This window comes from Anguilla rostrata, chromosome 8, assembly GCF_018555375.3.
Source record: "Anguilla rostrata isolate EN2019 chromosome 8, ASM1855537v3, whole genome shotgun sequence".
Taxonomy (NCBI): Eukaryota; Metazoa; Chordata; class Actinopteri; order Anguilliformes; family Anguillidae; genus Anguilla; species Anguilla rostrata.
In genome coordinates this window covers 49,812,149-49,826,261 of record NC_057940.1, presented here as the reverse complement: position 1 = coordinate 49,826,261, position 14,113 = coordinate 49,812,149, and the positions used below count along the sequence as shown (strand labels likewise).

General features: G+C 47.6%; 1 protein-coding gene across 1 annotated transcript in view; it reads right to left on the bottom strand.

Annotated features, from left to right (window-relative positions):
• The window catches only part of LOC135260403 (platelet endothelial aggregation receptor 1-like), an 18,322-nt gene extending 15,568 nt beyond the window's left edge, over positions 1 to 2,754 (bottom strand). The window contains exons 1-4 of the mRNA XM_064345617.1: positions 2,644 to 2,754; positions 1,655 to 1,756; positions 1,454 to 1,554; positions 1,114 to 1,206 (exon numbers count right to left, since the gene is read on the bottom strand). Coding sequence (XP_064201687.1) covers positions 1,114 to 1,206; positions 1,454 to 1,554; positions 1,655 to 1,756; positions 2,644 to 2,753 — 406 coding nt within the window. The 5' untranslated portion in view covers position 2,754. The remainder of the gene's footprint in view (positions 1 to 1,113; positions 1,207 to 1,453; positions 1,555 to 1,654; positions 1,757 to 2,643) is intronic.
• Between the last annotated feature and the right edge of the window lie 11,359 nt (positions 2,755 to 14,113).

Here is a 14,113-nt window from a genome sequence, read left to right as displayed (position 1 = left end):
CAGATTCCTGGAAAATATATATATTTTTGTTTGTTTTGAGTTTTGTTTGAGACTGTCCACTGACCCTTCCTCAGCAAGCTCCAAGTCTCTTCCCCAAGACTAACAGGCACTTTATGGAAACTGGGGTCCCTGTCCGTAAGCCAAAATGGTTCCCGCAGATGAGAGTGACAACATTGTTATTTCACACTGGCCCATTGCGGGTCCACCGCGGTGACCTCCTCCCACCCCCCTCCCTATAAATCGCAGTCCTCCCGGATCTAAAGTGAGTGCGAGTCAGATCCAAATGTGCCTTTATCCTCTTCAACAGGAAAAAAAAATTACCAGAAAAAAAAAAAACGGGGTCATCTTCAGTTTACAAAAAAATGTCACTTTCCCAGTGGCTCTGGAATGCTCTGGGATGTGGGAAAGTTTCTTGCCTCCCGACCACCAGCTCTTTTCCCAGTGCCGAGTTAATGTGCCCCGCTCTGCGTGAACTACATTAACCTCAGTCCCTTAATAAGGACACCGAGAGCTCACTCTGCAAACATTCCGGAATCGTCTTCTTTTATTATGTCACTGGGCTCACAGCAGCTTCTATTCCTGGCTCACTGCAGCCATGTTTCACAGACCTCAGACCAGGGCTACAGACCCATAGTTCCCATTTCCTCAAATTAAACGAATGCACCTTTTGTCCGTGCGAATCCAAAATCAAATTGAACAGTACACCTGAAAGGACTGCACAGCCAAAATTGAATTAAACAGTGTACCTATTACAGGCACATCAATAAGTCCAAAACATCTGTTAGGCCTAAAATATGTGGTCAAATTAAATATGGAAACAATTATTATTTAAATTAAAAAAAAAAAAGTAAAATAATAAAATGTTATTTCCAACTTTATAGAGGACCCTAATAGATTGGTGCCCTGTCCAGGGTGTAATCCTGCCTCTCGCCCAATGCACGCTGTGCAGGCTCCAGCGCCCCCTCAACCCTGCCCAGGCTAAACGGGTATAGATAATGGATGGATGGATGGATAGAAGGACAGAGGACACTAGTGAAACTCAATCTGGGGAAATCCTGGTCATAAAGATGACAGTACAAACAGTATAAGAATGCAGTCTAAGTACAAACTCACCTCTGGAGCAGTCTTCGCCCTGCCAGCCGTCCTCACACTGGCAGCGGTCAGGTGCCACACAGCGCCCGTGAACACACTCCTTGGTACAGCGAGCTGCCGTCAGAGTCACACACACACACACACACACACACACACACACACACACAAAAGTAAAGCACAAACACCTGCACACACTGTGACCCACCAGAACATGAGTTTGATATCAATAATAAAGTAGCTCTCAAAAAAGTACAAAGAAGGGCAACTAAACTGGTTCCAGGCATCAAGCTGTGCTTGTGTATCACACTGGACTATATCATGGCACCTCGCTGGCTGTCGAGAGCTCACTGCCTGCACTTACGGACACATCTCTCCCCGCTCTCGTAGTAACCGGGGCAACACTGGTACCTCCTGCGGTAGTCCAGCTTCACCGCCTGCCGATAGGCTGTCTTGTATGTGATCCTGTCACGTGACACAAGAGATGCAGAGTGAGGCCCTCAGGGTCTGGGGGAAAAAAGGCGCACAACCTCACCTGACCTCAGGTAAGCCCTTCCCCCCTCACCTGTGCCGGGTGCACTTGTAGAAACTCCAGGCATCGGAGCAGGACTCCTCGTACACCTGGTCATAGGGGTGTGCATAAGACTCCTTCACCGAGGTAGTGTAGCTGGAAATGTGAAAAAAGACAGAAAAAGAGGAACACATCAACTAACAATATAGATGCGAACATATAGGCCGTGAGAACAAAGGGACAAATATTTTGTAGCTATCAATGCGAGATAGCCATTATTAGCCATTACTGATGCAATCTGTGCAGAATTTTATTTGACTGCACCGACTATGGACAGTGTTTAAAATACACAATTTTTTTTCACGTATCCCACAACCCAACATAACCTCTCGCCATTCAGCAGTGGATCCCAACCCACAGGCTGGGATTTTCTGTTTTTAAAACACTGAGTGGTTTCAGATGCTTGGAGCTGTAGACACGAGAGACAGGTCTTTAACAAAAGGATGAGAAACCGTCCTTCAAAGATTTTTTCACATGACTTAATGAATGCTAAAGGAAGAAGCTGATTGTGTATCTCACATAATAATGGCAATAAGCACAAAAAAGTCAAAACCAATCAACAATATTGTAGTCAAAAATCTATTATGTAAAAAATGCCAAACTACTCCTTTAAGCTGATGCAGCACTTTAGCAAGCAGTCTGTAATGTGTCTCAGCTTGTGCACTTGGCATGCATTGTACAACAAAACGCATCTGATACATATTTTGCAAATGCAATTGACTGTGTCAGGGGTTGTCCAATATTTTCTGAAAAGGGCTAATGTGGGTGCAATTTTTTTTGTTTTAGCCCTAAACTAAGATACCTGATTCTACTTACCAAGGTCTTTATTGAAGACAAAAGCTTGCACAAACACTTGGCCCTTTTCAGATAAGTTTGGGCACCCTTGGACTATGGCTTTGGTAAGACTCTGTGATCTTTTTTTATCTCCAGATCTCTTAATTATGTTGTTCCGGCCAATTGGATGCATGACAGGGTAATCTCACCTCTCCCATAGGCTGCACACGTTGGGGTAACTGGGGTCCAGAGGCCATGCAAGGTCAAGCAGGAAGCCCAGGAGGTGCAGGGCCACTGAGCACTTTGATGAAATCGCCATCCTGCGATACAGAGCAGAACATGCCATCATGTGACCAACGGCTAAATCTTCAAGTGACGACCATTTAAAGTTAAACTAGAAGTGCACTAAAAGTGTTATTGGGGAAAAACTTGACACACTGCCAATAGCCAGAAATTTCCAGAAAGAGTCTCATTCAATGTCAACCATAGAGAAGGCAGAATTTGACTTGTGGGTACAGAGGGGCATCAGACTGGTTGGGGTTTTGGGACCATTTGAGTTTCAATTGGTGTCCTCATGAGTGTGAAGGTGCATTTGAGCCACTAGGAACCACAGCCCCCTCCCTCTTTAATCTCTGCCTTTGGTGTCAATGTTCAGAAAAGGTAAGTAGCACTACAAACATTCTACCAGAGGCAGGACCACTCACTGTCTATTAACAGCCGATTTTAACTGCTGATCCTCATCACCACTCACTAAATAAAAAGCACAGAAAGTCGCGTAGTCTCTGGGGGACGGAAGACAGGATTTCGGCCGGTGTTAATGCCGTCGCCTGGCGACAGCGCCCTTCGACCGCGCAGGGCGGCCACTCGCACCGTCACGGCACGGAGTCCGTGCCCGCGCGAGCGCCGCGCGTCCATCTGGTCTCAATCAGCGCGAGGGGAGGCGAGGGGGGAGTCAAAGAGACCCACAGGGTCCCCCCCCTCCCCTAAAAAAGAGTTAGGAAGCTGCCTCTCCGGCTCTGGAGAGATCGCTCGGGCACCGTGGGAAAGCCACCTCCTTTTATGAAATTAAGCACTCCTAGGTCAAGGCTATTCCCACATGTTTTTAGTACAACATCCTTTTAAATTTCCTTGCAATATTGGAGATTTAACAGAACTAAAATTAGCTCCGCAAATAACTGCCAGCGTATCCCATGATGTAGTCCTAGACAGGTAAGTAAACGTACGAATGTTTATCGAGATGCTTCAGTCATTGCTGTGCTCTGAAGGCAGCAACACCAGACTGAAAAAGGAGCAGGGCACCAAAACATTTGTTTTATTTAAAACCAATTTATTTTTCCTTTGCTTAATGGCCACAGAGTCTGTCAGTTGGAGTTGGACATCTAAACGCCCTTTTTGGGCACACACGTTTATAGCGGTTCTGTCGCCCTAGGCAAAATGACAGACGGACGGACGGGGGGGTGGAGTGAAGAATGAAGATGGTGATTCCAGATCCATTTGCCGTTTCCCTGGGACAGTCGCCTATGCCCAGAACTGGGCACGCCCAGAACTGGTCGTTGCATCTCGCGGCACGAGCGGGCGTGTTCCGCACTGCGGGGCGGCATCGCTACACAGAGACCCGGCGGCCCAGCCCCGCGGTGGCACAGCCCTGCAGCGGTACTGAGGAGCCTCAGGGTGAAACGGGGCCAAGCGGCACGGAAGCCAAGGACAGACAGTGGAAAACAAGGTTAAAAAAAAGCTTGGAAAAAAGAAACTCCACATTCGTTTAAAGGCCAATGGCGGAAACGGGGGGGGGGGGGGGGGGAGAGCTGCACATACGCGCGTTGTGGTGGTTCTCGGCAGTGCCACAAATCAGTCACCGTCGCTCTGGCCTTCATAAGGGCTTCATACAGTAAGAGCGAGCCAGCGGCCTTCATAATGGTAAATGGTAAATGGACTGCATTTATATAGCGCTTTTATCCAAAGCGCTTTACAACTGATGCCTCTCATTCGCCAGAGCAGTTAGGGGTTAAGTGCCTTGCTCAAGGACACTTCGACACACCCAGGGCAGGGTTTGAACCGGCAACCCTCTGACTGCCAGACAATCGGTCTTACCTCCTGAGCTATGTCGCCCCTAAGGGCTTCATACAGTAAGAGCGAGCCAGTGGCCTTCATAAGGGCTTCATACAGTAAGAGTGAGCCAGTGGCATTCATAAGGGCTTCATACAGTAAGAAAAAGCCAGTGACCTTCATAAGGGCTTCATACAGTAAGAGCGAGTCAGTGGCCTTCATAAGGGCTTCATACAGTAAGAGTGAGCCAGTGGCCTTCATAAGGGCTTCATACAGTAAGAGTGAGCCAGTGATCTTCATAAGGGCTTCATACAGTAAGAGAGAGTCAGTGGCCTTCATAAGGGCTTCATACAGTAAGAGTGAGCCAGTGATCTTCATAAGGGCTTCATACAGTAAGAGAGAGTTAGTGGCCTTCATAAGGGCTTCATACAGTAAGAGCGAGTCAGTGGCCTTCATAAGGGCTTCATACAATAAGAACAAGCCAGTGGCATTCATAAGGGCTTCATACAGTAAGAAAAAGCCAGTGACCTTCATAAGGGCTTCATACAGTAAGAGCGAGTCAGTGACCTTCATAAGGGCTTCATACAGTAAGAAAAAGCCAGTGACCTTCATAAGGGCTTCATACAGTAAGAGCGAGTCAGTGGCCTTCATAAGGGCTTCATACAGTAAGAGCGAGCCAGTGACCTTCATAAGGGCTTCATACAGTAAGAGCGGGCCAGTGGCCTTCATAAGGGCTTCATACAGTAAGAGCGAGCCAGTGGCCTTCATAAGGGCTTCATACAGTAAGACTGGGCCAGTGGCCTTCATAAGGGCTTCATACAGTAAGAGCGAGCCAGTGGCCTTCATAAGGGCTTCATACAGTAAGAGCGAGCCAGTGGCCTTCATAAGGGCTTCATACAGTAAGAGCGAGCCAGTGGCCTTCATAAGGGCTTCATACAGTAAGAGTGGGCCAGTGGCCTTCATAAGGGCTTCATACAGTAAGAGCGAGCCAGTGGCCTTTATACAGTAAGAGTGAGCCAGTGGCCTTCATAAGGGCTTCATACAGTAAGAGCGGGCCAGTGGCCTTCATAAGGGCTTCATACAGTAAGAGCGAGCCAGTGGCCTTCATAAGGGCTTCATACAGTAAGAGCGAGCCAGTGGCCTTCATAAGGGCTTCATACAGTAAGAGCGAGTCAGTGGCCTTCATAAGGGCTTCATACAGTAAGAGCGGACCAGTGGCCTTCATAAGGGCTTCATACAGTAAGAGCGAGCCAGTGGCCTTTATACAGTAAGAGCGGGCCAGTGGCCTTCATAAGGGCTTCATACAGTAAGAGCGAGCCAGTGGCCTTCATAAGGGCTTCATACAGTAAGAGCGAGCCAGTGGCCTTCATAAGGGCTTCATACAGTAAGAGTGGGCCAGTGGCCTTCATAAGGGCTTCATACAGTAAGAGCGAGCCAGTGGCCTTCATAAGGGCTTCATACAGTAAGAGTGGGCCAGTGGCCTTCATAAGGGCTTCATACAGTAAGAGCGAGCCAGTGGCCTTTATACAGTAAGAGTGAGCCAGTGGCCTTCATAAGGGCTTCATACAGTAAGAGCGGGCCAGTGGCCTTCATAAGGGCTTCATACAGTAAGAGCGAGCCAGTGGCCTTCATAAGGGCTTCATACAGTAAGAGCGAGCCAGTGGCCTTTATACAGTAAGAGAGAGTCAGTGGCCTTCATAAGGGCTTCATACAGTAAGAGTGAGCCAGTGGCCTTCATAAGGGCTTCATACAGTAAGAGCGAGTCAGTGACCTTCATAAGGGCTTCATACAGTAAGAGTGGGCCAGTGGCCTTCATAAGGGCTTCATACAGTAAGAGAGAGTTAGTGGCCTTCATAAGGGCTTCATACAGTAAGAGCGAGTCAGTGGCCTTCATAAGGGCTTCATACAATAAGAACAAGCCAGTGGCCTTCATAAGGGCTTCATACAGTAAGAGCGAGCCAGTGGCCTTCATTAGTGCTTCATACAGTAGCCAGTGACCTTCATAAGGGCTTCATACAGTAAGAGCGGGCCAGTGGCCTTCATAAAGGGAAGGACCACCATCCGATTTAACTGCTGCTTCTTCTAGAACAGGACGTTTTCTTTTTTTTTTTTTTTTACTTGTTGTCATTGTTTTAATCTGGCTTCGTTTGACAATGCCTGTTAACCACATCTGGATTTCTGTGCTCTGAGAGAAGGCATGTGTGAGACACAAGTTCACAGTGGTGCAGAAACGCCCACGAACTAAGAGAAAAAACTGCAGCTGTGAGGTGACTGTGCAATAAACACCTCCAGGTGGTCAGTTAGTTGTTTTTGCAGCAGTGATTAAAATAAAATTAAAATTAAAAACTCTGCAGTCAACAGAGCCAAACAAATTAATGTGATCGTACTACGTCAGCTGTAGTTGAGAAGTAACTTAATTCAAATGACACCTCCAGTTGGCAAAGACAGCCCTGGAATTAACAGATGAGCAAAGAGGGGGAAATAACCCATGGTCATGTGACGTATTCTAGAATGAAGAATGGAGCCCTGCCCACTTGGAATCGGTGGAATTCTGGCACAGATTTAGAACCAAAGTAAAGCAGTTAAAGAGGACCAACTGAAGCACACTCCTCCATGACATCATAACAAAAACTCAGGTTCCGCAATCTAACACTGCACTTGCTTGTTTGTATACCTCTTATTGCAGCTCAGTGCGTACAGTTTAGATAATGATGCACACAAAAAGACAGGAAAGCACTTCCGTGATGGAAAATGCTAGCAGTCAATTATTATCAACAAGGAGAATGAATTAACATTAGTTACCATTAGGACTTTCAAAAGTTTTTCTGTTTCTGTTACCCTGCACCCTTACAGTCTTACAATAATGTTCATGCATATGAAAATCATTTTGTACAAAACACAAGTGTCTGGAGCTGTGCTTTTGCTAATAAGCTGTGCTGCTGGAGCTATTGCTCTCCAAAATTCTACAGTGGGCACCGCTGTCATTAAAGCTTCTAACAGATTTTCTGTCTCTTGTCCGACTGTTTCTCATTCTCCACGCATAACATCGCGGAGGTGGTCCCGCGGCTTCCCGCCACTCCGCCGTGACCCAGCGGCCCCACGGACGGTCACGCTCGCGTGCCGCTTTTTCGGTTTCAACGGGCAAGGCGGGACGTCCCGCTTTGATGTGTCCCGGTCGAAGAGCGCAGGGGCGAAAAGGCTGTAAAACGCACAAAAAGGGCACTTTTGGCGGTTTGTTTGTCAGCGTGCGCCCGGTGCGACTGTTTGGTTTTTTTTCGTATTCAATAAACTCCGCTCGGACACGTTCGTTCTGAAGCTGTCAGAATCGGATCCGTACGGAGAAATGAGAGCAGACAGAAGCTTTTCAGAGCGTCAGAGAATATCAGGGTAAACACAAAAGAGACGGACTAATTAACTGCCCCTTTTTAAACTTCGCTGGGTTATTTTTCCTCTGTATACGGAGCACAAGAATGGATACGCTTGCACACAAATGAGGTTTTAAATCTCACACCCACACAAAAGACAACAGTTATAAAATAGAAAAATAATGTTTATGTGGCCCAGTCAGTCCATTTCTCCAAATCCATATGGAACGTATAAAACAGACACAAATCTAAGGACGTTAAAGTGGAACATTCTCTGTTTAAGCTTTTTTTTTTTTTTTTTTAGTTTTAAAAAGCATATTCAGTGTTTAAGCTATTTTTTAACCGTTCAGAGGCTGATGTAATTCTTATCGTAGTCGAAGAAACCGCGCGCCAGGGAAACCGGAGCTTGTGAGCGGTGCGCTGCGGTGCGCTGGAAAGACAGCCGGCCCCGCGCCGTCGAAAACGCCGCTGAACGCGGGTAATTTAAGGGGTGATGTCACGCCAGCCTAAACATGGGGTGACCAGATGAGGACCGAGTGAAACTGAGTGGATATCCAGGCAGGGGCGCCGCTGGGGATTTTGAGCCCCGTGAAATGAACTCACGGTGGGCCCCCCCACCCCAGGCCCCACCACCCCAGGCCCCCCACCCCAGGCCCCCTCACCACAGGCCCCCCCAATCCCAGCGCAATCAGAGCTCCGTTTTCTCGTCCTGACTTCCATACCCGTATGGCGCCCCTGCAACCATGTGACGAGATTGGAGGCTGCGATCAGGAAAAGGAGGGGGTTGAGGCTGTAACTGCAACTTTTCGGAGGGAGGGTGGTCTCTAACTATTGGGACAAATTGCCTCCTGACAGTACCTTCATTGGGACAAATGCTCATAAATTGGGACTGTCCCAATTTAATCAGTTTCCAGTAAAAAAAAAAACACTGCATTTGTCTAGTTAATGCTTAAACGTTTACACAGGGGTCCAGGGGGAGACCATCTGCTTGGAAAGCAGAATTTTGCAACTCGCAAGGTATGAGATACCATTCTGAACCAATCAGACTGGTTTATGGGCTCCCGATTGTTTAACTACAGGCCAAAAAAGTTTGGCCACGGTCGGTTTGAATTCGTCACGTGTGAAAGGTCATCCGAGCAGATTCTGCGTTTAAATTCCCGTTGGCTTCGTGTATGACGCTTTGCCCGCTGTGCTTTGTTGACTGTAACGTCATCTGACCTGGACAGGAGCTCATACAGTCTATGCTATCATCCAATCGGTTGTCACAATCTGACCCTAGTTAAGTCTGAGAGGGCATCCAAACTTCCGACATCACGACCTGTTAAATAATCGTATAAAATGTACGCCCACCCTAAAATGGAATCTAGTCTGAACCAGCTTCTGCTCCTGCTAGATACCATCTCTAATTTGCTGATGGTCTGTCGTCTGAACCAAGCTGGCCCACCAGCTGGACATGGTCTTGCCAGCACGACCACCATCTAAACCATGTTGTAGCCAGCTTTACCATCTCCAGTCCATCTTCAAACCAACTGAGCAAGCTTAAAACCAGTCGGGGACCAAGTTGGAATATCCTGAAGCTCAAAACTCGCCGGACCAGCTTAGAACCAGGCAGAAACCAAGCTGGAATTTCCAGAATTTTCCAGCCCCTTCTGCAACATGAAGGCGAGCGAGAGAACCAGTGAGAGCACATTTAATGAATGGGAAAGACGGTGAATATGGAAAACGCATCACCAATCAAACTCACACAAAGCAACAGCAAAGTGAAGTGTATTTATATTGCGCCTTTCTAGAGCAAAATCACAAAGTGCTTTGCAAGGAAATAAATAAATTAAGTGCAACATAAAAACAAAGAGAGGCAACAGAGGCAAACATTACACGAAGGCCTGTTTGTACAAATCACTCCTCAGCTGCTTTTTAAAGGTCTCTATTGATTTTCAAACACAATCCAATGGAGCACCCCTTACTGCAGCATCATAAATACTGGCAATGTTGCCGCCGTTAGCATCCGAGGCAAGCCGTGCTCACCAATAAAACAAGACCGCATCAGCGCTATAAATTTGACCTGCTTTGTCCTCGATTCTGAAGCAATAAATGGACCAATTTCTGAAGAGCAACTCGACTGAACCCGCTCTGCGCTCGTTGCTTTGATTGGTCGAAGCCGCTCAGACGCTTGAATGCCGGCCACTCGGCGATTTGGCCCTTGAGGAAGGAGCTCCTGCTCGGAGAAATAACTTAAATTTGTATCTTCCCCACCAGCGAGAAATAAAATATGTGGTGGCGAGCACATGGAACTGATCAGAACGTTGCTTTTCCTTTTTTTATTTCGTTTTTCTCTCTCTCTCTCTCTCTCTCTCTCTCTTGCGGGATTGAGGCCTTAATTGAGGCAGAAAATATTACTCACTTTTTGGACTGGGGCTGTGTGGATGACAGGAGAAATGGAACAGGGACCACGGGCCAGCAACAGAAAGTGTGTGTGTGTGCATGTGCCTGCGTGTGCGTGTGCGTGTGCGCACGTGTGTGTGTGTATATGCAAATATGAGTATGCGTGTGTGTGTGTATGTATGTGAGTGTGCATGCACGTTTGTGTGTGTGAGATTGTGTGTGTGTGTATATATGCAAATATTTGTGCGTGTGTGTGTGCATGCACGTTTGTGTGTGTGCAAGATTGTGTGTGTGTGCATATGTGTGAGTGCGAGTGCATGTGTGTGTGTGTGTATGTGCGTGTGTGTGCATATTGATGAGTGTGTCTGCATGTGTGTGCACAAGAATTAGATGATAAAAAGATTCTCAACTCACATGTTGCCTACTGTACATTCTAAGTTGCCCTGTAATTTCTTTAACATTGCTAATGCACTGTTTAACTGATTCTGGTTACCGGGAAGATCAGCCAGGGCAAATTCTGGCAGGCCCAATAGGAACTCAGGGTTTAGGGAAGCCTTCGGCCGAGTCTTTACATTGGATCACTCAATGTGTTCTTTGGGGGGACAAAAAGATGCCATTCATATGTACACAGTAAAACCATCGGCCAAAGTGCACGTCTCTCATTACACCAAAATGAATGATTCTCAGCTACGGTATTACACAGATTACAGTAACAGATTTCCTGTCACGCAGTTCAGAGAGGGTGCATGAACCCCCGTCACCACACGTATTGGATCATTAAATCGAGGCTTGTTATTTTCATCCCACGATAATCACAACCCATATGCTCGGGGTTTTTCCAACAGAAAGATACTTTCGGGAGTCCACGATCACTCTCACCGCCTATTCCGTCTGTGATCTTCATAAAGCCTTTTTGACTGTAATTTGTTTTTTTTTTTGGAACACTTTTTTCTAAATTATTGGTCAGTGTTCTAGAACTCCATTGTTTTCACAGTTACCAGCAGTGATTCTCACATCAGCGTTATAACGTTCAGTTAAGAACATTCTAATCACACATTTGTGATCGTACACAGGGTTAAAATATAAGGCTTAGTAAGTTATGATGTGGGTCCCCTGGATGTATTTGAGCATTGGTGTTGGTCCCTGGAACAGAAACAGCTGAAAATCCCTTTCCTCCATTTCAGCCTCCAGTAGGAAATGCCATCAGTTATACTGAATTATGCCCAGCTTCTTCAGCACCTCAATATTATTATTATTATTATTATTATCATTGTAGTTGTCGTTGTTGTTAATTTTTATTATTATCATTGTTGTTGCTGTTGTTGTTATTATTATTATTGTGTACAGTAGTAACCTACACTTAACTTTATTTCACTGAAACCAAAGATACTAAATATAAATACGATCTTATAGAACATCCAGTGAGGATTAACTAGTATGGATTTGACATTAGGCCTATCCCCTCTTGGTCTGTTGCCACAGTCGAACTGAGAGATTAATATTACTATCGTAGAAGAATTACGTTGAGGTGGAGACTCGTGAAATCCACCCATTGGAGATTAACGTTACGATTTTGGCCGAAAGTCAAGAAAAGATTCATAACCCTCAAGGGAGTGAAAACAATAAAACATTAATTTGCGGACGAATTAACATGTCGGCTCTTAAGTCCCCAGGCTGTAGTCCTACATCAGTAATTCCTGATAGCTTCCCTGAAAAACAAATTTATTAGTCCCATTATATTAAAAATTGAATGCTCACAGTTTTGAGGCTGTTGAATACAATGATACTGATGCTGCCAACAAAATTCCTCCCTTCGACAACGAAGCCTCGTCTTCATCTAAAAATACTGTCAGATCTCTGCACTGAAAAAATCTGTCTTCTAATGAGACTTACAATCTATTTTTTTCTCTCAAGCAGAAAATATTAGCTGGTCTAAATACAAGACTAATATACTTGTTGAGATCGACTTTTTTTGTTTTTTGCAATGATTAAATGTACGCTAAAACATACCAAATATGCTAATAAAATACTTAAATACACTTCTAAAAATGAGTATGGTTGCTGGGTGGCTAGTCCCGTTAAGGCACAGATAGTGCAGATGGCCCTGCAGTCTGGTTCAGAACCCACACTGTGACCACGGCGACTGTGGCGATCCACCTTGCTGGGCTACATACAATCTAGGTTGTGTCCGAAAGGGCTTACTTGCCTACTATTGAGTATACAAGTAGGTCAGATTTCCTCTAAATGTAGTGTACTTGAAATCCCTGGATGACATACTTTTTTCTGGGGGTTTCTCTCAGTGTATTCGAGAGCACACTTTTCAGGAAGTAAACCTACGAGGTCCCAGTGGGATGTCCCAGAAATCAGAGAGGAACAGGCGGGGCCATTTTTTCCTACAAGGGCATACAACACTTCTGCAGTACCGTTGTGAAATGCTATGATGTAAAAAAATATGTGCTAAACAGTAGACAGTATGTTTAGTAGACGCTGTAGTTAGAAGGCTGTTTCAGACGTGGTCTTAGTGTCTCCCTGGGATGGGAGGCTTCTGGTCGGTCAACACAACAGCATCTCATCGCGCACCAGCGACCCCTGCTGGCCAATGGGGCACCCGCAGTCTGTCTGCCTCGTGCGCTGCACAGGAAGCGCCTTACCGCCAAAGTGCGTCCGCACGAGCCGGACGTGTCCCACCGCAGAGCGCTAAGAAGCAGCGGCCTGGAGTCACGGGCATCGGAGGAGACCGCGTGCTCGTCCGCGATCTCCAGAATCGACAGCGGAGGTCTCAGCAGCGAGCCCGCCACGCTGACACACACTACCGGGCTTTCCAAACAGATGGTCTCCCCGCGGACCCGCGTGCAAGCGGATAAGAGTGTCCGTTAAATGCCTAAAGATACATGCAAATGCAGGACTGATATCCTGAGGTGAGATCATCCGATCCTGGTCCCCGGAGGGCCACAGATCCAGGCCAGGTTTTCCCAGCTGCCTCCGCGTGACCTAATTAGCCTCTAATGAACAAAGACAGCTTACCTAAGGCGCTGTGGCGCTCGGCGCGGGGCGGAGTCACGCTCAGTTCCTCCGCTTCCCTCCCTCAGACCGGCGGTATTTAAAACGGTGACCTCATGTTGGCGTCGCCCGCCAGCGCCGCCGGAGCCGCCAGAGCCGCGCAGCGCTGCTCTCGCTCGGGCCGCCGCGGCGGAAAGTGGAGCAGGCGCTCCCCTGAGTCTCCGCAGGCCCCGTCTCGCGCTGCCCCGCCCGTCCAACAAAAACAGGATACACCCCCTCCTCCCAACCCCGACCCCCAAACCCCCACCCCCTCCTCCCCTCATCCCAGCCCCCGCCCCGAACCGCCACCCCCTCCTCTCCTCCCCTCAGCCCCCCGCCCCCCCCAATCCGCCACAGCCCCCTCCGCTCCGCGCGTATGGGTGCCTGTCCTTTTCTACCCCAGTGAACCCCAGCAAGAGCAACCGCCTGACCGCCGCGCTTTTAACCCTTTCCCGCCAACGGCTCCGCGGTCCCGCCAGCAGTCTGTTTAAAAAAATAACGAGGCTCAGAACATGGCAGCGGAACTTGCTGCACTCCCCCCCCCCCCCCTTTACACTCACTGAAGGTCACATGACACTCACAGGCCAGAGAGTGAGGTCATCATCACTGCAGCCGGAGTTCTGCTGTGCCACCACAGCACATTCGAACCTGTGCTGCCTGTGTTCTGGACCGGTGTGACACACTACGCTGAAGTCAGTAAGGCAATTAAACTCTGGGAAAGCGTCTGGTCGGCCGTGCCCAATAGGAATCCCAGGGGGGTTTTGAGAAACAGGTGGCCCATCCAGCCAAGCACTCTCATAAAGCCTAATTAGGAGACATCCCCCCGCCCTCTCCCACGGTGCAAAGC